Raw genomic sequence first — 24930 nt, 5'->3', positions numbered from 1 at the left:
CTCAGGCTGAGGTCCTGTCACGTCAGCTTTAGGTTCCCCATCCCTCTGTGCTTGTTCAGACTTCGTCTAACATCTCAGGAGGAAATGAAGCATCTCTGTGAAGTGACCTATCTCTTCCCAAGGTCTGAGGTGGACCAGAGATTCTTTGTGCATTGCCAGGCAGTGCCCTGTGTGGGCCGTCTCTGGCAATTAGCACGGGCAGCCCTGGCCTCCCTAAGGGTGCCAGAGCAGAAGTCTTGTTGCAGTTTAAAATCCCTCCTGTTAGCTTCTTGGAAGGAGTAGTAGGAAAAGAAACCAGCAAATAATGACTTCAGAGCGTGGAAAATAGTGCTCTCCTAGAAGAAGTGATATCCATCTTGGTTAGGATTTTATTCATGTTTACTGACCTGGTTCCAGCTACAACCAGATCTAAGCACAGCTCTGAGCCTTGCCCTTGTGTAGGAAAATGGCTGTTATTATCAGTTTCACTGCTACCAGCAGAAAGAACATTTATTTAACCAGTGTACCACAGAGCTGTTTGGTTCCCTGGCATTTCACAGTCCCTCCAAACGCTCTCCCGGACCTTATACCGCTCAGGTCCTGGATGTCAGGGTAGAACCTCTGTATACATCCATCATTTTTCGATTCAGCTCCCCAGTATTTTTTTTAAACCCACATTGGTTTTATTGGAAAAAAAATACTTCAGAGCCTGATGGATCCCTTTTTTCTGCTCTGGATATAGTTGGTTGGCATCTTGATGGCAGGGATTCCATTGGGGCCAGCAGCACGCAGCACAAGTGTGGTGGGAATGCAGCAAGTATCCAGTGACTGATGGCTCTACCTCTTCCTAAATGTAATGAAGCCTTTGGCTGAATTATCATTCAGAGTCTGCACGGAGCTGCGTTCACAGCTGCTGACTTCACCAGCTCTTTGGAGTTTTATCCAGAAGGTGACTCTGAAGGAAACCAGAGAAAAAGTCTTTTTCCTCAAATGCGTAAATGCAGTTCAATTTACTCTTCATCACTCTTTGGACCCAAAACTGTAGAAACCTATTCTGAGGCAATTATTTTGCCAAGACTGGGGCAATCTGAGTGGCTTTTTGTGATTTATTACCATGCCAAAGCAAGGCACATAACTGAAAATTAGTACTAAAATGGTTTTATGATGCACTCGGTCTCGCATCCCTCTGTGCGCCTTGCTCATTTTTAGTCCATACCATTATGCGAATTTATGCTGTATGGCTGCATTAAAGATGCTGAAAGTAACCCTTTGGGTTATGACTTCCATGTTTTCCTCAGTCCTTTAAGGTTAAAACTCACATGCTCATATTTAGTAAATTTATTTGCTGACACGTGGAGTTGAAACTGCACCTAGAAAACAGCAGCAAATGCATTCTGCTCCCAAGTCCCATGAGGACAGATGGAATTAAAGCATGGGGGAACTGAGCGAGTGTAGAAGAAAAATGATGAAAGGGTAAAAAGGAAGCTGTGATTACAGGGAAAAAAATAGCCCACTTCCTTGACACACACAGAGAAAAAAACAACTAATAAATAACCCATGGCAGGAGCCTGGCAGTAGCAGAGTGCTTTGGGTGCGACCATGGGAGTCGTCATAGCCCATTTTCAGTTGGTTTTATTTCCAGGGTTTCGTGTCGAAGCAGAATGCTGCAATGCTTATGTTGCAAGGGCTGCGGAGAGGCATTGGTATGCTAAGAGAAGGCTTTTCAGTACAGAACTGCATGAAAAGATTTATGCTGGCCCTAGAATTCGCAAAACCTGTTTTTATTGCACCTGGGTTCCGTGCCAAATTTGAGAAGGCGCAAGCGAAATAAATCACATGTGGAAAAGAGGGTTGATTTATATTGGACGGGCCAACCTGAGGCAGATTTAACCTGCTACTGTCTTAAAAATAAATGAGAACGTACAAGCAAAATTGTGGGAAAGCAAGGATGAGTTCACACTGCTCCCAGCTCCACAATCTATGTATTTTATTCAGTGGTTGATGGTGCACATAATGCCCAAAGAGCGACAGAAAGAACATTTCAGACAGTGGTGATTAAAACCCTGCCAAGAGTGGAAGCAAACTGAAAAGAAAAGGGAAAAAAAAAAAAAGGCTCAGATGCAGAAAGTGTCATGAATGGCAGTGTCTATTCACAGGGCTTCATGTGTGTGGCGGAGGGATGGGGTGCGGGGCAGAGGCAGTGCATGCTGGGCATCACACTGTGGGCACAGGAGCTGTGTCCATGGGGAGAGGAGTGTGGGAAGAGGCACATTTGGGGATTTATTCTATGATATGATTCCATGATTTAAAGGTGTATGCACTCCTTCCACCCGTTTGATCAGTTTCAGAGCAGATCTCTGAAGTCTCAGTCACAGTGCTGCCTGCCTCAGGCTGAACTGTGTATAAAAACTGCTGTCCAAAGAGTCAGATCTAAGGGAACAAGATGTTCTGTCCACACTGGATTCTTGCAGCTGTTGAGCTGCAACTCAATTTGTTTGGAAGGGCCGGAGAGGCGTCATGGCATCAGCGCATGGCATGGCACTGCGCTCAGGTTACAGCGTGAGATCTGCCTGTCTGTTGTCTGTAGGTTGGGATTGATGGTGCTGTGTATGGGTGGTGTGATGCTATTCAAATGAGTAATGGTAGTGCTGGGCTGCAATGACAGCACATTGACGGTGATACTTTTATCAAGTGATTTTTGACTGCACAGGGAAGCTCCATCAGACTGATGTTTGCGAGGAGAGTTTCAGATACTTGTTTTGCATTGGTGTTTTGGTGATTATTGCTTGTTTGTTTATTTTCTCCTTAAGTGTCACATTAATTAATGAGGCAGTTGTTAATTATTCACTTATCCAGTCTTCTGACAGAGTCTCAGTGCTTCTGGCTTGAGACTGATGTCAACCTATAGAGTCACCACCGTAGAGTTGACCATAGTTCTACCACAGGGAAGAACTGTTGGCTGCCTGCATGTGATCTCTCTGCTCTGCGCAGCATCAAGCTGAGCTGATATCAGCATTGTCTTCAACCTTTTGCAAACACTGTACCACAAACATCATCTTAAGGTAACTGGCAGGCACTGGAAATCACAGGGTGTTGGGTTCTTTTCCATGGCCCCATTAGCTGCATTAAGCAGTGTTCTCCTATGAAAAGTTTTATGGCTTCATTCATCCTTTCTTGTTCAGAAGAGCCTTGACACTGAGCTAAGGGACAGCAGTGGCTGTTGTTTGTAGCTTCCCATATTTTCATATTAATTCCAGTGTTTTAGGAGACCGGCCTGTCTCACCTGCAACACCAGAAATGTCAAAAAGTGAGGTTTTGCCCCACTTGAGGCATGCGCCATCCTTTTTATCCTCACTTGTAAACAAAAACATGGACGGAACAGAAGCAAATGCCTGGGGCCCGATGCTCCCCCTCAGCACCACCATGCTGCCATCCCACCCCACCATGCAGCTGCCTTTGCCAAACCAAACCCTTCGCCTACACAGTGTGCACGTGGGGAGTGATAATTGGATGTGAAATTCTTCCATTTTCTTTTTTTAATCTAACACTGCTCAGTATTTTTTTCATATTAGCAACACTAACAGCTACTTGGACAAAGAGTGTGCTTTCCATTGGTGGTGTTCCTTTCATTTTAAAAAATGGCAGTAAAATGAAAAGTGGTACTCACAGGCATGTCACTGGGATAGCTGATGGTCTCTAGGAAGCTTCCATGGGAAAGGCAAGCACTGTGCTGGAAATACAGACATGTTCTTTTGTTAGAACAACAGTTACTCACCTTGGTAGGTACCCGTCCAGTTCTCTTATAGACATTTCCCTCAGTGAGAATTGAGGAATTACATTTGCTTTTTTCTTTGAAATATTTATCTTTTCTTTAACATGGGACACTGCTCCTCCAGTCTATTCAGCGCTGTTACTTTTGGCAGCATATAACCTCCTCCCCTCTTTTATCAGGGGGAAGTTCTTTACTGTGCGAGTGGTGAGGTGCTGAACAGCTGCTCAGAGAGGCTGTGGATGTCCCGTCCATCCCTGGAGGTGTTCAAGGCCAGGTTGGATGGGGCCCTGGGCAGCCTGGGCTGGTATTACATGTGGAGGTTGGTGGCCCTACCTGTGGTGGGGGGTTGGTTCATGATCCTTGAGGTCCCTTCCAACCCAAGCCATTCTGTGATCATTCTGTGATAGCCCTGGTGTGACTGTGTTCTGAAGGAGACCAACCCAGTTTGATGAATTCAGAATTTGTCATACAGACTCAGCATCAGAGAGCCTGAGGGTTTGTTGTTTTTTTAAATCTGGATCTCCCCTGTTTATGCTCTCTGCTGCTCTAATACTGCAGTGTTTCCCTAATGCCTTCTTGCATCAGTCCTCTGCATCCCCTGTGCTTGAGGAAATCCCTGCGTGGGAACACAGGAGCCCTGCAGCAATGTGTGAGCGCCTGTTAGCGAGCTGCCATTAATTTTTAATCTAAAGATCCTCCCATTAGTGTTGTTATTTTTGTTAGTTTATTTCCATTTTTTTGTTTGTTTCTTTGTTTCTATGTTTGTTTTTTTGTCATGCCCTCTCCTCGCTGCAGCACAGGGCATCCTTCTGGAGACTGCACAGTGCTCTCTAGCCAGCACCAGCAGCTGCATTTCAACCTTTTCTCACCCTTAGAGCATTTGTTCTGCACTTCATAGCCTCTTCCAGCTTATACGGAGTGCAGCTCTCGAGAGACACAGAGTGGGAAGGACAGGAGGGCTGTGGGAACTCAGCCTCAGCCCCCACCTCACTGCCTGCCATGCAGTCCAGCCTGTCTCTAGAGCAGGGAAAACAAGTCATGTGGGGTCAGAGATGTCCAGGTGAATGTATCTACAGCACACTCAGAAATCTCTTTTACAGTATCCCACTTAGGCTGTCAGGTCTGTGAACGGTCCTATCCTTCCTGTACTCCCTTGCCGTTCTATGCTCCATCTGTTCCCTACCCTAAAGTTCTGTCCTATTAGTCCGTTAGACTAATTACTTACTTCACTAGTTCATTATCACTTTGTAGATATAAATTTGAAGGAGACAATTTTGTAGAATCATAGAATCCTTGAATGGCCTGGGTTGAAAAGGACCACAATGCCCATCCAGTTCCAACCCCCTGCTATGTGCAGGGTCGCCAGCCACCAGACCAGGCTGCCCAGAGCCACATCCAGCCTGGCCTTGAATGCCTCCAGGGATGGGGCATCCACAGAGCAACCTGTCACCACCCTCTGGGTGAAAAACTTCCTCCTAATATCTAACCTAAATTTCATATCATTAAAGTCCAAACCATCTTGGAGCTTGCACGTGTTGCCTTGGGGCATCTCTGAAAACAAAGCTCTCCTTGGGTTCCTGTCCCCCAGCATGCTCAGGTTGGATTCTGCCTGGCTGGAGAACATGGGGCGCCAACCTACTTACTGCTTTTAGACACTTCATCTGCCTTGAGATTAGCCGTGACATTTCCCGAACCACAGAGATACTTCTGGTAGTTTGGCCCTGGGTCGCTCAGCGACGCATTCCCGTCTGTCAGGAGGCACTCAGATACTTTGCTTTAATGGGCAATTTTCTGATGGTTATCCTTTAGAAATCTGCCGGAGTGCAGGGCTGAGGCTGAGGTCTGATTCCCTTTGCTCTTTATCTTCTTCTCTTTGGTGGTGTTATTGAAAGCCTCGGACTGAATTTTCATCTCCTCACTGCTGATTTACAGCCTGAACAAAGATGCTATCGTGGTGATGTCTGTTTCTGAAAATTGCTTTTAAACCACCCAAAAGTAGAGAACAGTGCTTTTTTCCTTTTTCCTTTTTTCCTTTCCTTAACATTTCAATGCCAGCGAGACAGCTGTCTCATTTTCCTGGTTGTCAGCAGAGCCCATTGACTTCAGTGGGAGCACCAGGAGTGTGCTGCTGGTGTACACACACACCAGTGGGTACACCAGGAGTGTACAGTGGGACTCCCTGGGAGATACAGTAACACTGGGCTGGAGATACCCACAGGCTGTTCTGTGCTTGGCGCACAGATGGTCACATTGTGTAGGGGCCAAAAGGGCTTTGTGATGGAATGAGGAAGAAATGGGAGCCTTCAAAGATGAAGTCAAAAGAGGTTAAACCCGGTAAGATGGAATATGTTTTTTGAGAAAACCTAATCAAACATCCACGGGCTTCTTTACTGCTTGAAAACACTGAGGCTTTTTTCCGCAACTGCAGGATCCACGTCTGCACTCATCTAAATAGTTCACGTGTCTCCAGAAATTAGGTCCCTTTGTATCTTTTAACACATGATTATATTTTTCCTTCAATCAGTTCTGAGAGCAGTGAGGATACACGTGTGCTCCGGGCACAGGAAGGCACCTCCTGGAGCGGCTCAACTCGTTAATTTAGCCTGAATTGTGTCAAAGGGTAAAAAGCAGCTGAATAAAGTAGGGACCAGATAGATCCAGGGCTGTCAGCAGGCTGACTGCTTCCCTGTAGGGGTGATGTGGCCATGGATGTGACTCCTGCTGCAGGAAGCAAACCAGAGATAGACAGAGGTTAAGCACTCCAATTCAAAGGAGGAAATAAAATCACCCTCACCCTAGCTTTTGTTTAAGAGCTGGGGAATCATTGATTTTTGTTTGATGCCAATCAAGAGTTATTTTCCATTTTTCATTAAAGTTAGAATGAGCAATGAGATATTCATTTAATCTTTATAATTATGTGCATCTCTCTTACATAAACCTATTTCCTTGTCGCGTCTTTTCCTGTGCTTTGTCTCCTGTTGGTGTCCTTTCAGTGGTGTCCTGGTGGGTCCTGGCCTGGCTCACTACAGCACTGGGCCAAAAAGGAAACAAAGTTGTTTAAAAGTTGTTTAAACTGAGCTTTCCTCCTTCTCATTAACAGAAAAAAAAAAAAAAAGTGATGGTAAAGACACTGGATGTATGGTGAAGATTCTTCCTCCAGTCTAACAAAACTGCTCTGTAAAGCCATTCCATACCTCTGGCAGATTGTGATCAACTGATGTAAGAGGTTATCACTATAGAGCAGAACTTCATTGGCACTGAGAAAGTATTGATAAAACACCCACAAACCTGAGCTTCTCTCGATGCAGACAAGTTGTAAGGGCAAGCACTGCTAATGGGGCTATTTTCTGTCCAAAACAAAGTGTTTTATGTCTCTTCCTAAACCTTCAGTCTATCTTTCACTATTAGAAATGGAGAATTATCTTAAAAATGCATATATGTATGCAGCAAAGTTGGCTAAGTGAGCAGTGCCAGTGCTTAAAACATTGCCAAAAATGATTGAACAGCTTCAAAGCCCAAGCAGTTCAAACCCAATTTTACACTCTGGAAACAGGAATGGCTCAGAGTGACACAGATTGCACAGAGAGGCGGTGGGGCCCTATCCCTGCAGAGGGCCAAGGTCAGGGGATGGGCTCTGGGTACTGATGGAGCTGTGGGTGTCCATGTTCACTCTCTGGAGTGGGACCAGATAGCCTTTAAGGGTCCCTTCGGACTCAAACCATTCTCACAGCATCATAGAAGCGTTGGAGCTTTGATCTCAGCTATGTACTCCTGCCCATCACCTGGGGCACAACATTGGAGCATAAACCACCTTCTTTTGCAGACCTGTTCCTTGAGCACAAGGCTTCCTGATGCCAGGCACAGGTTTTCCTTTGTTCCCAGGCATGAGCCATGGGTTCAGCTGAACAGAACCCATATCTGAAGATCCATGCTGGAGGGCTGACTGTCCTTTTTCCCCCAGAGGGTGGTGACGCACTGAACAGGTTGCCCAAGGAGGCTGTGGATGCCCCATCCCTGCAGGCATTCAAGGCCAGGCTGGATGTGGCTCTGGGCAGCCTGGGCTGCTGGTTGTTGGCACATAGCAGGGGGTTGGAACTGGATGGGCATTGTGGTCCTTTTCAACCCAGGCCATTCTGTGATTCTATGATTCTCTTGATGTCTAACTTCATCTCCCTTCCTTCAGTTTTAAAACTGTTCCCCCATGTGCTATCACTTTCATTTGCCACTTTGTGCTTTTGTGGAGCAAAATCAATGATTTTGCAATGTATTCCTGCTTTATGAGCACAATTTCCATTTGTGAGACTTCTTTCATGTGCACAGAAATTATCTTCTGTTAATTGGCTACTAAGATGGCTGTGCAATAATTCCAAACAATTTAATTGATGCTGTGTCTGATTTCTGACTTCTGGGACTGCATTGGAACGCAGAGTGGGACTGAAGCACCTGAGCTGCACTGCACTGCATCCATCACTCAGTGCTGCCAAATCTCAGCCAGCAATTCAGCCGTGGCATTATAACAGACTCACTTAGGACTGAAGGGACATTAACAGCATAATTACTGGTGTGTAACACTCAAGGAGAGGGGCTGCCCTGGTTGCACATCCCTACAGCCACGTTTCTCCTTCGGTTGTGGCAAACATGGCTCCAGCTTCTCTTTTGGTCTGGTCCTTTGTAGAAGAAATTCAGACATTAGTGTCCAAAACCATGTCTGGAGCTAACTTAATCCATCTCACACAACTCTCCCTTGCTTCCCAGTGTTGGATGGATCTGCCATGGTTGTATCACTGGGATCGGCAGTAATAGCTAGCCAAGAGAGGTATGTTTGGTAGCTGATGCCAGATCACATACGCAAGCCTTTGCACTATTTGTATTTTCCTCCTTTTTTGCTTCCGCTGTGTGCAGACTTGTTCATGACTGCTGTTGTACAGAGGTTTCTTCCTGCATGCAAATGGCCTATAATTTACCAGGACTGCTTACAGGAAAGCTGCAGATGCCTGAGTACAGCAGAGATGTGCAGGGCGGCAGTGAGGAAGGTCAGAGGCACATATTCCAGCAGCACAGAAGCGGGGCGCAGCCTCCATCTCCGCAGGGAAGCATCAGTTTTCCCTTTTCTCAGCACAGAGCTGTGTCACAGGCAGGATCCTTCCAGCTGGTTGGAAAGGCTCTGAGGTTCAGTGAGCAAACACGAGGCTGAGGTCAGGGCTGGACCAGCTGAGCTCCATCAGCTGTTATGTGTCAGCAGAGTGAGTGGGTTGGCTTACTGCTAAATTAATTTATTCCTTTGTGAAGACATCCGTACAAACTACCTCTAAATCCTCGCTGTCTGCAGCACTGTTTCTCTAAGGAAGATTTGATTACAAGCTGACTATAAGTTATTAGCTTTCCAGTAAGTCTAAATGAATGTTACAGGCTATAAACTCACTATATAAGTTATAATCTTTCATGTAAAGCCTAATGATGGTTGCAGTAACATTTATATCTTTCTCAAGGACGGGAGAGAATTTCTTCCTGTGCCACTGGCTGCAATAGTCTTGTATTCCAGTTCCACGTCTCACTCTAACAGCCAGGAACTTAATTTCTGTTCCCATCCAGTCTGCATTTACCAACAATGTCTGTTCTCCTGCATAGGAACAGCCATGGGTGGCAGGGAGCTTCAGGAGACAGCTGAAGACCATATGTCACTGTATATTCTCACCTGTGTGGTCTTGAAATTCCTCCTGAAGCATCACTACCATTTAAGAAAATTATTTCTCATTTATCAGCTGGGCACAGCAGGTATTTGACTTTAATTAAAGACCTTGGAGACCGTGGAGAGGATAAGTGCTCCTGAGCCCAGAGTGTCTCCTGAAAACATCCAACAGGAAAGGCAGTCTTCAGAGCTCACAGAAGGTCGGTGCTGTGCTTCCCACTGGTGTGTGACGTGCACCAGAAGGAGCTAAGCCAGCAGCTGTCTGCCTGACAGTTTGGCATATTTATTTCTGGCAAGGAATCAGTGTGGCCAGCAGTGCCCAGTGTGACCAAAGGTGTCCAGGTGCTGTTAATGCATCTCAGCCATGCTTTTCCTGTCAACAAGGAAGAGGAGAAAGATGAAGTTAATTGATTACTGCTTAAGGCCAAAGTGTCTCCTTTGAAGAGTGCAGGAATGGCTTAGGAAAAAATTCACCTCCAAAGAGTGGTGATGCAGTGGCACAGCTGCCCAGGGAGTGGGGCAGTCACTGACCCTGGAGGTGTTTGGAGTGGTGAAGATGTGGCACTGAAGGATGTGGGCAGTGGGCATAGTGGGGTGGACTGGGTTTGGGCTTGGGGATCTTGGAGGTCTTTTCCAACCTGAATGAATCTGTGATTCTGTATGAGGTTTTCACAGTGGTGCAGATTGATTTATTTTTGAACCTTGGGAAAGCAGTAGAGAAAACAGAGTCAGTCACCCAGGAAAGGCAGGGATAGGGGATGTGGCTGTGCCAGATGCCAGTGGGAAACCTCTGCTGGCACAGGCTGCTTGGGTTTAGCTGTGTTCCTGGGAGCTGTGTCCTGAAGGCTGCAGAAGGAGCCAGCCAGGAGCCTGACGTGCTTCGTGCTGTGCTGTGCAGTGAAGCTGATATGAGGAAACCAAAGAATCCCAGGAGTTGACCACAGGATGCTTGTGCAGTGAGAATAATACAGGATAATGGAGCCACATTTGCATTGGAGAGCTCCAATTGCACTGAGAAGCATGTTTGCTTGTGTGGTGTGAGGGCATGGCATTGGCTCTGGGGTGATCAGAGCAGCCACAGGTGCTTGTATGTACCAGGAACTGGGGAGGTAAGAAAGAGATAAGGGGAATATGAATGTTTGACTCTGCATACCAGGAGGGGAGAGCTTATAGCAGCCTATAAAGCTACTGCAGAAGCCTGGCTCAGTGACAGGACTGGAGCTGGAGCCAGTGGGCTTGGATAAGGGGCAGCCATGGGACCCAGCAGCAGGGGATGCCTGGGGATGCTTGGAAGATGTTTGTAGCACCAGCACCAACACCAACACAGAGTGGCTATGGGGTGATGCCATGGCTATGGGATGGTGCCAGTCCAGCAGCAGCCTCATGCTCATGAATTGCTCTGCATGAATCCACGCTGACTCTCTTCCACAAATGCTTCTCCCGTAACTCAGTGCTGCTCTCTGATCTGGAGCTGTGGTTTTTATCGGGCACTGTCAGCCATCCCCTACACACCCTGTTTGCTTTCTGCGCATGCACTGACACGTCGCTGTTTGTGGTTTCCCACCAGCATCCTGCTGTCCATGTCACCACATCCCTTCCCATACTGCTCCTTCCAGTAGTCACGGTGTCAGAGCCATGTCCCAGTGCTCCCTGAGCTCCGGCACTTGGGGCTGTGCCCACTGCCCTGGGAGCTGTGCCATGCCCACCGCTCCCTGGGGCAGAGCCTCTGCTTGACCCACTGCTGACAAATTCCCGTCTCATTATCCACCTGAATCTGACAGCTGGGGCTGCAGGGGCAGTCTGTGGCACTGAGACTCTCAGGCTCTGTATCTGACTCCAAGCAGTACCCATCCTGGAAGTTGCTCTTCAGGAGGGCCACATCTGTGCTCTTTGCCACCTGTCCTCAAGTTTTGGGCAGACAGTATCTTAGAGGTGTTGCACAGACGAAACCCACAGTGTAGTGCTGTACTTGGTAAGGTTTAAGGTTTTACAGATTGTCTCAGATGAAAAATATTGCCAACAAGAAAGTGGTGTGAGGGTGATGATGGCAAGCAGGAATGAGGATATCTGTAGCTGCATTGCTGGAGAAAGAAATAAAGCAAGCCTTTCGTTTTTAGCTTTGGTTTTAGACTGTAGTTTCATGAGAGACAGATTGCTGTAGAGGAGAGCAGTGTGAGCAGCATGGCTTTGGTATGGAGCAGGTCACACATGAGATCCAGAAGGCAGGAGAAGGCTGCAGATGGAGCCTGCATGTGGTGTAGCAGAGCAGAGCAGCACACAGGATGGGGCTGTGCAGCAGGGTGAGCCCGTGGGAGGGAGGACGTTGGTCCTTTGAGAGCTGTTCTGAAGGCTGGGGAGGAGCAATGTGGGTGTCAGGCTCTGGCACCTGAGCTGGAGGAATTTCCAAAGGGACCAAGGCTGTTGGAAAGTGATTTTTTGCTTCTAAGAGCAGTTTTGGCAACAACAACAAAAAAAAAAAGTCTGAGGTATACTTTTTCCAAATGATGAAACGCATTCCCTGTGCCATGTGTCCCAAACTGCTTGTGCATCTGGCAGCGGTGGGATGGGGTGGGTGGTGGGAAGTCCAGAATGGGTTGAGGAAATCATAGAGCCATAGAATCACAGAACAGTTTGAGTTGGAAGGGGCTCTTAAATGCCCTCTGGTCCAACCACCCTGCAATGCACAGGGACACCCGCAGCTCCGTCAGTGCTCACATCCTGACTGTGGGTGTCCGCAGGGACAGGGCACTACCATCTCTCTGGGCAGCCTGTGCTGTGCCTCACTAATGGATGTTCACTTTCAGACATGCAAATAGGGAACAAAGCATCCCCACTTTCTTATTGAAAATCCTTCATAAAATATATATCCTGCAATAAAACAGCACAGTAATGGGCAGCATTTTTCATAAACTTTGTGTCTCCCAGTATTTTACACTGTTAAATATATTGCTTTGTTTAGGATTTATACTCTTCATGCATTTTAAAGATAGAAAGGTCTGGAGCTGGGTTTGCCAGAAGGGGAAGCATTTGTAAATCTCTGAAATTATTTTATCTTTCCTTCAACGTTTATAGCTGCTGTTACAGAGCGCGAGACGCCCCAATCATTGCTTACGCCGAACTCCTTGTCATGTTAAGTTAAAGTGCATATGTGCTACCAATATGGATCTGAGACAGCAAAGATGCTGCTTTTGCAAATATCCTAACGCTGAGCAAATTAGCAGAAGTAGATCTGAAGATAGGGGGAACATAAACAGACAACGCAGGGAAATGGATCCTTCGGTGCTGTGTCTGCGTGTCTACCAAAGCTGTCACTTCCTGGTGCTTTGCCTGCACGGTTACTCCTGTTTGTTTCTGCATGACAAGCAGCATCAACACTCAGCCGGCACTCGCAGGCTCCATCTGGGTACGCAGTCAGCTGCTATAATTAGGGAGACAACGGCGTTGTTCAGTTTATTGCCGTTGCTGGAAATCAGTGGGTTGTGTTTGCACTCATTAGCGTTCAGATTTGCAATGCATGTTCTCCATTTCTTAGGTTCTGTTGGAACGCGTGCAATAGCAGCTGAAGTAAAACAATTATCGTGAAGATTATTTCATTTTTCTAACGGATAAATGACTGAGTGAGGTGAAAAGAAGTATGCCTGGTCAAGGTGCCAGCCCAGGAGCTGTACAAGTGAGTGCATCAGTTGCCTTCTGCTCAGGATAGCACTTTGGCTTTTGCTGAGATCTCAGAGATGCAGAGAGGAAACACAAACCAGTAGCAGGCTACCCAAGGGGCTTTTCTTTTTGCTTGTTTGTTTTTTGTGAATCAGTTCTCTGCTGCCTTTCGTGCTATTTTTGGCCATGTGCTAGCAGGGAGTCAGCAGCTAATATTTTAGATGTCGTGCCTGGAGGAGCTGGGATGTTGTGTGCAGCAAGCAACACAGTGGGTGCAGAGGGCTCCAAGTAAGGGCTTCTGCAGGGGAAGGGCTTTGTATTTGTTCTGCAGCACTGACACAAGTGATGCTTGCCCCTCCCCCTGACCCGCTCTTAGATTCATTATGAAATAAGCTGTGACTGAAACTATGTGTGTAACTTGATGACTGTTATCCTTCAGAAAATAATGATGTTTTAACACTGTCTGCTACAGTATCTACCTTAATACTGGTGAGCTGCTGACACTTCATCCACACATCAGCATAACATTCATGTCTGCTAATGGTTTGGTCAGCATGTATTAGTGCAGCTGTTGCAAACTGATTGAACAGCTGATGGTTATTTAGAAACATGGATAAATGCATCAGCGCAGCTATATCCTGGGTGCAGCTAGCACAAAATGTAACCTGTCACCAGCAAAACAACCCATAAACTTAAAACAATACTGTTTGAATTATATATTATATATTGTATATAATATATACATATAATATATTATATTAATATATAATATATATAATTAATATTATTATATATAATAATATAGTATATGATTATTATATATTATATAATAATCATTATATAATTAATGTATATAATACATAATACATAATATATAATATACATTAACATATAATATATAATAATAAATGTAATATATATATATTATATTATATATTGATATATTTTCCAAACTTAGCATTGTTAAATATATTCTCCTTTGGGTTCTCTCCACTTTGCTGTATGCTGAACAGCTTCTTCCTCACTGGAGAAGCTATACAAAACCCTGCCCACAGCTTGCACACTGGTGTGACCTGCCAAGAGCAGAGCAGTGCTGCCATACCCATGTCACAACTTATTCCTGAGCCCATGCCAAACTGCAGTGGCATTTGAGAGCACTCTCAGTGAGCGTTCACATGACAGCAAGTTGTTTGGAAATGCTGATGTGCCTGATGGTGGGAAGGCCCTACCAAGGCCCTACAGCGGAGCTCTACGGCCATGTTGAGCTGAGCGTAAAGCCAGCCTCTGCGTTCTGTCTGCTCAGGAAGATGTCTGAGTCGAGTTTTTCCATGCTGAAGGTGTCTGTCAGCTGGAGCTTGCAGGAGCGGCTGGAGGGCAGCACCTTTAGGTCGTAGGCGTGTGCCTGGTGGGTGGCCCTCCAGATTGATGCCACCTGCATGTTGAACCAGGCGGCATTCTCCACACATCAAGGTAGGAGCCGGTGCAGGGCATCTGTAGGAAGCAGGGCTCCTGATTTTGGCTCAATTCATCTTTCAGGTTGCTGGAGGAAGCACAGCACATCCCCCAGCTGCTGCTCCCTTGTGCACATGCACACCAGCTCCACACGGATGCGGGAGTTCCTTGCCAGCACCTCCCCTTCCTCACCCAGCTCCGGGTGGAAGACGTGCCCATGGGGGGCCTTAATGGGCACGAGCAGGCGGTACACAATGTCCTCCTCACAGGGACTCCAGCCTTCAAAGGCGCCGCCTGCCCCAATGGCAGGCTGCAGCATCAGGAAGCAGCTGTTTGACCAGACAAATGTGTAGGTCTGCAGGAGGTCTCTCATCAGCTCCTCCACCAGCACGCACTTTGTGGCCCTTCCTTGCACCTTTTCCCAGACATGCCGTGCAATATATATGGTCAATACTGAATCACAGAAGTGTTCTTACTCCTCGTCCTCCTATTCCACCTGTTCCTCCTGTATCAGCCATTCCTGCACATCCTCCTGTTCCTCCTCATCCTCCTATTCCACTTGTTCCTCCTGTTCACCCGGCTCCTCCTCTTCCACCTGTTCCTCCTGTTCCTCCTGTTCCTCTTGCTCCCCTTCCTCATGCTTGCCCACTGCTGCCGCCTCCTCGCTGCTGGAGCTGTCCTCCTCACTGCTGCTATCATCATGCTGGTTCCTTTTTAGGGACCGCCGCATGGTCCAGAACAGCAGGAAAAACAGTCCCGTGTGGAACCAGATCTTCCAGTAATCCAGTAGAATACAGCATCAGGTCACGTGCTTTGGTCACACCAATCCCATGCAGTGCCGCAGGCTTGGGGCAGAGTGGCTGGGAGCCGCGTTGAGGAAAAAGCTCTAGGGGTGGTGGGCAACAGCTGCCGCACACAAGGCAGCAGTGTGCTCAGGTGGCCAGGAAGGTCAGCGGCATTCCTGGCTTGTGCCAGCAGCAGTGCGGTCAGCAGGAGGGGGGGATCGTCCCTCCGCACTCTGCACTGTGAGGCCGCAGCTCGAGCGCTGTGTTCAGTGCTGGGCCCCTCACTCCCAGACAGACATGGAGGCCCTGCAGCGCGTGCAGAGAGGGGAACGGAGCTGTGAGGGCTCTGGAGCACACGCGTGATGGGGAGCGGCTGGGGGAGCTGGGGGGGGTCAGTGTGGAGAAGAGGAGGCTCAGGGGAGCCCTCATGGCTCTCTGCAGCTCCCTGACAGGAGCTGGGCGTGGGGGGGGAGGTTGGCTCCTGGCTAACAGCGATGGGATGAGAGGGAATGTCCCTGAGGAGGGCCAGGGGAAGTTCGGGTTGGATGTTAGGAAAGATCTCTTCTCACAAAGAGCAGTTAGCACAGGCCCAGCTGCCCAGGAATGGTGGGGTCACCGTCCGTGGGGGTGTTCCAGAGCCGTGGAGATGTGGCACTGAGGGACGTGGGCAGTGGGCGCGGTGGGGTGGGCTTGGGCTTGGGGATCTCAGTTCTCTTTGCAGCGTGAGTGATCGTAGGATCCTAAGCTTTCTGGCTACCCCGTCTCCCCGCACTGGCCGCCGGACGTCTCCCTGACGGGCCGAGCCCCGGCCAACGCGGCCAAGTCAGAAGGCGGGACGGAGAGGAGGCGCCGGGCAGCCCGAGCGGGCAGCGCGGGGCCGCTGAGGAGAGGCGGCGCTGAGGCAGAGTGGGCGGGGCCAGGAGGGCGGCCGGACTCACCGTCGTGACGTCAGCGTAACCGCCAGGGCAGGGAAGGCGTGGAGGGGTTGGGGTCTCAAGAGCGGGAAGGAGGGAAGCCGGCGTGCAAGGTTTTTTTGTGAGGAATTCTGTGATTTTCCTCGGAACTCGTACGCCTAGCCCAGCTGACAGAGGTTCTGGTAAAATAGGATGGCATTCCGCCTTCCTCAAAGGACACACGAGGCAGTTTGAACGTCAGAGAGCATCTTCTGAAAGGGAGGGTGACGGCGCACTCCATCTCACTGCCCCAGAGGACGGTGGACTCTCCCGTCATGGCAGTGTTCTGAAGCCGTCTCGCCACGGCACTGTGCAACTGACACTGCAGTCCCTCCTTGCACAGGTCACACTCGAGCAGCGCTGAGCTGAGCAAGGCATTTCTTGGCATTTGTGCAGAGGCCGAAGCTCCCGGAACAAAGGGATGCTCTCTGAGAGGCCGGGCGGTCCCTGCCCAGCTGCTGACAGGAGGCTGTGTTGGAAGCGTCTGTGCAGAGGCCTCTCCGGCTGCACGGGGTCCGGCTCCTCACGGTGTGGTAGCAGGGAACGGCTGCCGCGTGCGCTGCTCCCGGCAGGCAGGCAGAGCTCTGTGCGTGAAGGCTGTGTTGCTCCAATTTGTAGGAGGGAGAGGAGGTTCCCTTCATGGATGTACACCCGACGGCGAGATTAAGACACAACAGGTGAAATGTTAGCCCGACCACTTTATTACAAATCCTAGTTGTTTAGGGAGATGGGCAAGGGAAGTCGGGTGATAGAAGAGAGATTGGAAATAAAAGCAAAGAGTCTCTGTAGAAAGCAAGAGAGAATTAGCCACCACCGGGTTTCCAGCATAGCTCGTAGTTCAGATGCTGAGCTTCAGTAGAGATGGGTCGTCGGAGGTTGTTGTTGGCTTGACGACGACAAGGATGACTTTTTCCAAGGACAGGACAGCCTTATTAATGTAAGTCCAGAGTGGCCGAGTTGGCTGTCTTTGGAGTGACAGCTTCTTCCTTTTGGGACCATAGCAGGAACTCCTTTTGTTCCCATCTTCTGGGCCTTGCCAGCAGATAAGAGGGAGCAGGGAGGTGCCCACTTGCGTCTTGCCCTCACAGGATACAATGGTACTATTCCCAAATCTCCTGTACCAAGCTGGAGTCGTTTGGTCTCAGCCCAGATCTTTAGCCGGCAAACTCTCTCCAAAGAAATCCTTTTGGATGTAAACTGCCCACAACCTGATGCTGACTGCCACACGGCAACACCCACCTCTGGCCTCCTAGATAGCTCAGAGTCTTATTGCTCACAGCATGTGAGCTTTGAGCCCAAGAAAGGAGGGTTCTGACAAAGGCCTCTTTCAGCGTCCAAACAGCAGCAGTCTGAAGAGGCGATCTTTCAGCTCCTTGAAGTCACGCAGTGCCCGGGAGTGGGCGTCCGGGTCCTGCTCCAGGTGCTGAAAGAGGTTGAGCGGGCTGGCTGTTTGGAAGGCCTGCGGCAGGACAACCTCGTCAGGCATGGTCGCGTTGCCAAGGAGGAAGTGGTTCAGGAGTTTGTCGTTCAGGCAGTATTGCAGGTATTGCAGGAGATTCTCCAGCCGGCTCAGGAAATGCCTCCTGCGCCAGTCCTCCAAAGGGATGATGGCTAGGAGGTGGAGGAGAAGAGTCTTGATGGTGTAGCTGGAAAAGCCCATGCCCACCAGGATGTGAGCAAAGAGCCTCAGGCAGACGAGGTGGCAGCTGTTGGGTCCAGCGGTCCTGGCCACGTACTCGAAGTACTTCCTTTCCGCCACAGCGCAGCTCTGCGGCCATGTTGTGCTGGGCGTAAAGACGGCCTCTGCGTTCTGGCTGCTCAGGAAGATGTCCAGGTTGCCTTGCTGCACCCCGAACAGCAGCTCAACGTGGACTTTTTCCCCGCTGGAGGTGTCTGTCACCTGGAGCTTGCAGGAGCGGCTGGAGGGCAGCACCTTAAGGCCGTAACGGTGTGCCCGGTGCGTGAGCCTCCAGGTTCTTGGTACCTGCTTGTTGAACCAGGCGGCAGTTTTCTGCACATCCAGGTAGGAGCCGGTGCAGAGCGTCTGTAGGAGGCTGGGCTGCTGATTTTGGCTCAGCTCCTCCTCAGAGTGGTGGAGGAAGCACAGCACGTCCCCCAGCTGCTGCTCCCTTGTGCACATGCACACCAGCTCCACACGGATGCGGGAGTTCCTTGCCAGCACCTCCCCTTCCTCACCCAGCTCCGGGTGGAAGACGTGCCCATGGGGGGCCTTAATGGGCACGAGCAGGCGGTACACAATGTCCTCCTCACAGGGACTCCAGCCTTCAAAGGCGCTGCCCACCCCAATGGCAGGCTGCAGCACCGGGTAGAAGCTGTTTGAATAGACAAATGTGTAGGTCTGCAGGAGGTCTCTCATCAGCTCCTCCACCAGCACGCACTTGGTGGCCTTTCCTTGCATCTTTTTCCAGGCACGCCGTGCAATGTATCTGGTCAGTGCTGAATGATAGAAGTATTCATCCTCCTCGTCCTCCCGTTCTACCTCTTCCACCTGTTCCTCCTGCTGCACCTGTTCCCCCTGATCCTCCCGTTCCTCCTGTTCCTCCTGTTCCACATGTTCCACCTGATCCTCCTGTTCCACCTCTTCCACCCGTTCCAGCTGTTCCTCCTGTTCCACTTGCTCCTGCTGTTCCTCAGGTTCCACCTCTTCCACCTGTTCCTCCAGTTCTTGCCGTTCCTGCTGTCCCCCTTCCTCATGCTGCTTCCTTTTTAGGGACCGCCACATGTTCCAAAAGAGGAAGACAAACAGTCCCGTACACAACCAGATCTTCCAGTAGTCCAGCAGAGTAAAGAGCAGAGCCGACATGTCCACCCAGCTCTGCTCCCCGTTCCTCTGCTCTTTCTCGTGCTGCTGCACGTGCTCAAGCATGACCGCATGGTCACTGCCACTGACAATTAGCGCCCTCACCAACAAGGCGAGAACCAACACCAAAGCCATGATCTGCAAGAGATGGGAGAGAGGGGCTCAGTGGGGCTGGGAGGGAGCGGGGCCAGGAGCCTCATGGCCCTGTGCTCAGGGAGGAGCAGTGGGTAGAAGGAGATGGGTGGCAGCAGGGACTGAGGCCAGCGCTGGCAGGGACAGTTCCAAGCACTGCCCGTGGCACTCCCACAGGGGCCGGTGTTTGCATTGTGTCCCTCGTCCAGCCCGACCTTCCCATGCTGCTGCACTTACCTATGGCCCAGGCCAAAGTGAAGCAGCACTGCCTGCTGACGGCCCTAAAACCATCCCCTGCATTGTGACATCCTTGCTGATGTCACAGTGGGCAGCCTGACCTCACCCTTCAGCCCTTCGCTCTCAGCTGCGCAAGGTGGCCACAGCCACGGTACTGCCACAGTTTGGAGGCATATCTCTCTGGGCAGAGCTCCTGGGGATGCTCTTTACAAAGCATGTGAGAGCTCCCTGGGTAGTTGTGAGTGAGGATTGGCCTCTGCTCCCATGTTACTGTCATAGAACCATCAAATCATAGAATGTCTTGGGTTGGAAGGGAGCCCAAGGATCTGTAAGTTCCAGCCCCCCTGCCACCAGCAGGGCCACCAACCTGCAGGTCTGGCACTAGACCAAGTTGCCCAGGGTCCCATCCAGCCTAGTCTTGAACACCTCCAGGGGTGGGGCATCCACAACCAGAAGCTGTCTGGTAGGTGCTCACAGGGTTAGCAGGCATGGTGGGAATGGGCTGATGGTTGGTCTTAGATGTCTTCTCCAACCAGAAGGGCTCTATGAGTCTATGTTTCTAAGAACAGCAACAACGTGTCTGTTTCCCATTCCACCCAGGCTGCCATGGTCTGCACTGGTACATAGCAGTCCTGTAACTCTCTGTGTGCAAGCTTCCTCTCGCTGACCTCTTGGCTTCCCTGGGCCACACTGAGTGAAGACGGATTGTCTTGGGCCGCATACACATAGGTCGCTCCAAAAGTAATGCCTCCCGTTTATTTCCATGGAAACTGCAACAGCTACAATGAGCAAAATAGCTATGTTTGATAGAATAAATTCTCTGCTACAAAACACTGTTCTTAAATGCAGTCACTACCACTAACTCCTGTTCCTCCTCTTCCACCTGTTCCTCCTGTTCCTCTTGCTCCCCTTCCTCATGCTTGCCCACTGCTGCCGCCTCCTCGCTGCTGGAGCTGTCCTCCTCACTGCTGCTATCATCATGCTGGTTCCTTTTTTAGGGACCGCCGCATGGTCCAGAACAGCAGGAAAAACAGTCCCGTGTGGAACCAGATCTTCCAGTAATCCAGTAGAATACAGCATCAGGTCACGTGCTTTGGTCACACCAATCCCATGCAGTGCCGCAGGCTTGGGGCAGAGTGGCTGGGAGCCGCGTTGAGGAAAAAGCTCTAGGGGTGGTGGGCAACAGCTGCCGCACACAAGGCAGCAGTGTGCTCAGGTGGCCAGGAAGGTCAGCGGCATTCCTGGCTTGTGCCAGCAGCAGTGCGGTCAGCAGGAGGGGGGATCGTCCCTCCGCACTCTGCACTGTGATGCCGCAGCTCGAGCGCTGTGTTCAGTGCTGGGCCCCTCACTCCCAGACAGACATGGAGGCCCTGCAGTGCGTGCAGAGAGGGGAACGGAGCTGTGAGGGCTCTGGAGCACACGCGTGATGGGGAGCGGCTGAGGGAGCTGGGGGGGGTCAGTGTGGAGAAGAGGAGGCTCAGGGGAGCCCTCATGGCTCTCTGCAGCTCCCTGACAGGAGCTGGGCGTGGGGGGGGAGGTTGGCTCCTGGCTAACAGCGATGGGATGAGAGGGAATGTCCCTGAGGAGGGCCAGGGGAAGTTCGGGTTGGATGTTAGGAAAGATCTCTTCTCACAAAGAGCAGTTAGCACAGGCCCAGCTGCCCAGGAATGGTGGGGTCACCGTCCGTGGGGGTGTTCCAGAGCCGTGGAGATGTGGCACTGAGGGACGTGGGCAGTGGGCGCGGTGGGGTGGGCTTGGGCTTGGGGATCTCAGTTCTCTTTGCAGCGTGAGTGATCGTAGGATCCTAAGCTTTCTGGCTACCCCGTCTCCCCGCACTGGCCGCCGGACGTCTCCCTGACGGGCCGAGCCCCGGCCAACGCGGCCAAGTCAGAAGGCGGGACGGAGAGGAGGCGCCGGGCAGCCCGAGCGGGCAGCGCGGGGCCGCTGAGGAGAGGCGGCGCTGAGGCAGAGTGGGCGGGGCCAGGAGGGCGGCCGGACTCACCGTCGTGACGTCAGCGTAACCGCCAGGGCAGGGAAGGCGTGGAGGGGTTGGGGTCTCAAGAGCGGGAAGGAGGGAAGCCGGCGTGCAAGGTTTTTTTGTGAGGAATTCTGTGATTTTCCTCGGAACTCGTACGCCTAGCCCAGCTGACAGAGGTTCTGGTAAAATAGGATGGCATTCCGCCTTCCTCAAAGGACACACGAGGCGGTTTGAACGTCAGAGAGCATCTTCTGAAAGGGAGGGTGACGGCGCACTCCATCTCACTGCCCCAGAGGACGGTGGACTCTCCCGTCATGGCAGTGTTCTGAAGCCGTCTCGCCACGGCACTGTGCAACTGACACTGCAGTCCCTCCTTGCACAGGTCACACTCGAGCAGCGCTGAGCTGAGCAAGGCATTTCTTGGCATTTGTGCAGAGGCCGAAGCTCCCGGAACAAAGGGATGCTCTCTGAGAGGCCGGGCGGTCCCTGCCCAGCTGCTGACAGGAGGCTGTGTTGGAAGCGTCTGTGCAGAGGCCTCTCCGGCTGCACGGGGTCCGGCTCCTCACGGTGTGGTAGCAGGGAACGGCTGCCGCGTGCGCTGCTCCCGGCAGGCAGGCAGAGCTCTGTGCGTGAAGGCTGTGTTGCTCCAATTTGTAGGAGGGAGAGGAGGTTCCCTTCATGGATGTACACCCGACGGCGAGATTAAGACACAACAGGTGAAATGTTAGCCCGACCACTTTATTACAAATCCTAGTTGTTTAGGGAGATGGGCAAGGGAAGTCGGGTGATAGAAGAGAGATTGGAAATAAAAGCAAAGAGTCTCTGTAGAAAGCAAGAGAGAATTAGCCACCACCGGGTTTCCAGCATAGCTCGTAGTTCAGATGCTGAGCTTCAGTAGAGATGGGTCGTCGGAGGTTGTTGTTGGCTTGACGACGACAAGGATGACTTTTTCCAAGGACAGGACAGCCTTATTAATGTAAGTCCAGAGTGGCCGAGTTGGCTGTCTTTGGAGTGACAGCTTCTTCCTTTTGGGACCATAGCAGGAACTCCTTTTGTTCCCATCTTCTGGGCCTTGCCAGCAGATAAGAGGGAGCAGGGAGGTGCCCACTTGCGTCTTGCCCTCACAGGATACAATGGTACTATTCCCAAATCTCCTGTACCAAGCTGGAGTCGTTTGGTCTCAGCCCAGATCTTTAGCCGGCAAACTCTCTCCAAAGAAATCCTTTTGGATGTAAACTGCCCACAACCTGATGCTGACTGCCACACGGCAACACCCACCTCTGGCCTCCTAGATAGCTCAGAGTCTTATTGCTCACAGCATGTGAGCTTTGAGCCCAAGAAAGGAGGGTTCTGACAAAGGCCTCTTTCAGCGTCCAAACAGCAGCAGTCTGAAGAGGCGATCTTTCAGCTCCTTGAAGTCACGCAGTGCCCGGGAGTGGGCGTCCGGGTCCTGCTCCAGGTGCTGAAAGAGGTTGAGCGGGCTGGCTGTTTGGAAGGCCTGCGGCAGGACAACCTCGTCAGGCATGGTCGCGTTGCCAAGGAGGAAGTGGTTCAGGAGTTTGTCGTTCAGGCAGTATTGCAGGTATTGCAGGAGATTCTCCAGCCGGCTCAGGAAATGCCTCCTGCGCCAGTCCTCCAAAGGGATGATGGCTAGGAGGTGGAGGAGAAGAGTCTTGATGGTGTAGCTGGAAAAGCCCATGCCCACCAGGATGTGAGCAAAGAGCCTCAGGCAGACGAGGTGGCAGCTGTTGGGTCCAGCGGTCCTGGCCACGTACTCGAAGTACTTCCTTTCCGCCACAGCGCAGCTCTGCGGCCATGTTGTGCTGGGCGTAAAGACGGCCTCTGCGTTCTGGCTGCTCAGGAAGATGTCCAGGTTGCCTTGCTGCACCCCGAACAGCAGCTCAACGTGGACTTTTTCCCCGCTGGAGGTGTCTGTCACCTGGAGCTTGCAGGAGCGGCTGGAGGGCAGCACCTTAAGGCCGTAACGGTGTGCCCGGTGCGTGAGCCTCCAGGTTCTTGGTACCTGCTTGTTGAACCAGGCGGCAGTTTTCTGCACATCCAGGTAGGAGCCGGTGCAGAGCGTCTGTAGGAGGCTGGGCTGCTGATTTTGGCTCAGCTCCTCCTCAGAGTGGTGGAGGAAGCACAGCACGTCCCCCAGCTGCTGCTCCCTTGTGCACATGCACACCAGCTCCACACGGATGCGGGAGTTCCTTGCCAGCACCTCCCCTTCCTCACCCAGCTCCGGGTGGAAGACGTGCCCATGGGGGGCCTTAATGGGCACGAGCAGGCGGTACACAATGTCCTCCTCACAGGGACTCCAGCCTTCAAAGGCGCTGCCCACCCCAATGGCAGGCTGCAGCACCGGGTAGAAGCTGTTTGAATAGACAAATGTGTAGGTCTGCAGGAGGTCTCTCATCAGCTCCTCCACCAGCACGCACTTGGTGGCCTTTCCTTGCATCTTTTTCCAGGCACGCCGTGCAATGTATCTGGTCAGTGCTGAATGATAGAAGTATTCATCCTCCTCGTCCTCCCGTTCTACCTCTTCCACCTGTTCCTCCTGCTGCACCTGTTCCCCCTGATCCTCCCGTTCCTCCTGTTCCTCCTGTTCCACATGTTCCCCCTGATCCTCCCGTTCCTCCTGTTCCTCCTGTTCCACATGTTCCACCTGATCCTCCTGTTCCACCTCTTCCACCCGTTCCAGCTGTTCCTCCTGTTCCACTTGCTCCTGCTGTTCCTCAGGTTCCACCTCTTCCACCTGTTCCTCCCGTTCTTGCCGTTCCTGCTGTCCCCCTTCCTCATGCTGCTTCCTTTTTAGGGACCGCCACATGTTCCAAAAGAGGAAGACAAACAGTCCCGTACACAACCAGATCTTCCAGTAGTCCAGCAGAGTAAAGAGCAGAGCCGACATGTCCACCCAGCTCTGCTCCCCGTTCCTCTGCTCTTTCTCGTGCTGCTGCACGTGCTCAAGCATGACCGCATGGTCACTGCCACTGACAATTAGCGCCCTCACCAACAAGGCGAGAACCAACACCAAAGCCATGATCTGCAAGAGATGGGAGAGAGGGGCTCAGTGGGGCTGGGAGGGAGCGGGGCCAGGAGCCTCATGGCCCTGTGCTCAGGGAGGAGCAGTGGGTAGAAGGAGATGGGTGGCAGCAGGGACTGAGGCCAGCGCTGGCAGGGACAGTTCCAAGCACTGCCCGTGGCACTCCCACAGGGGCCGGTGTTTGCACCGTGTCCCTCGTCCAGCCCGACCTTCCCATGCTGCTGCACTTACCTATGGCCCAGGCCAAAGTGAAGCAGCACTGCCTGCTGACGGCCCTAAAACCATCCCCTGCATTGTGACATCCTTGCTGATGTCACAGTGGGCAGCCTGACCTCACCCTTCAGCCCTTCGCTCTCAGCTGCGCAAGGTGGCCACAGCCACGGTACTGCCACAGTTTGGAGGCATATCTCTCTGGGCAGAGCTCCTGGGGATGCT

At 51.3% G+C, this 24930-nt stretch overlaps 2 protein-coding genes across 3 annotated transcripts in view; one reads left to right on the top strand and one right to left on the bottom strand.

The window, feature by feature from the left end:
- MDGA2 (MAM domain containing glycosylphosphatidylinositol anchor 2) overlaps window positions 1-24930 on the top strand; it is a 362730-nt gene that overhangs the window by 275193 nt on the left and 62607 nt on the right. The window lies entirely within an intron of this gene.
- Window positions 17077-19730, bottom strand: LOC124418380 (inositol 1,4,5-trisphosphate receptor-interacting protein-like 1). Its single transcript, XM_046942092.1, has 2 exons — window positions 19475-19730; window positions 17077-19243 (listed from the first exon to the last, which is right to left on the bottom strand). Exon 2 carries the CDS (start codon window positions 19238-19240, stop codon window positions 17612-17614), a length of 1629 nt encoding a protein of 542 aa, XP_046798048.1. The 5' UTR covers window positions 19241-19243; window positions 19475-19730; the 3' UTR covers window positions 17077-17611.

Source organism: Gallus gallus, chromosome 5 (assembly GCF_016699485.2).
Source record: "Gallus gallus isolate bGalGal1 chromosome 5, bGalGal1.mat.broiler.GRCg7b, whole genome shotgun sequence".
NCBI lineage: Eukaryota > Metazoa > Chordata > Aves > Galliformes > Phasianidae > Gallus > Gallus gallus.
The sequence above is the reverse complement of the archived record's forward strand: the minus strand, read 5'-3'. Positions and strand labels throughout refer to the sequence as shown.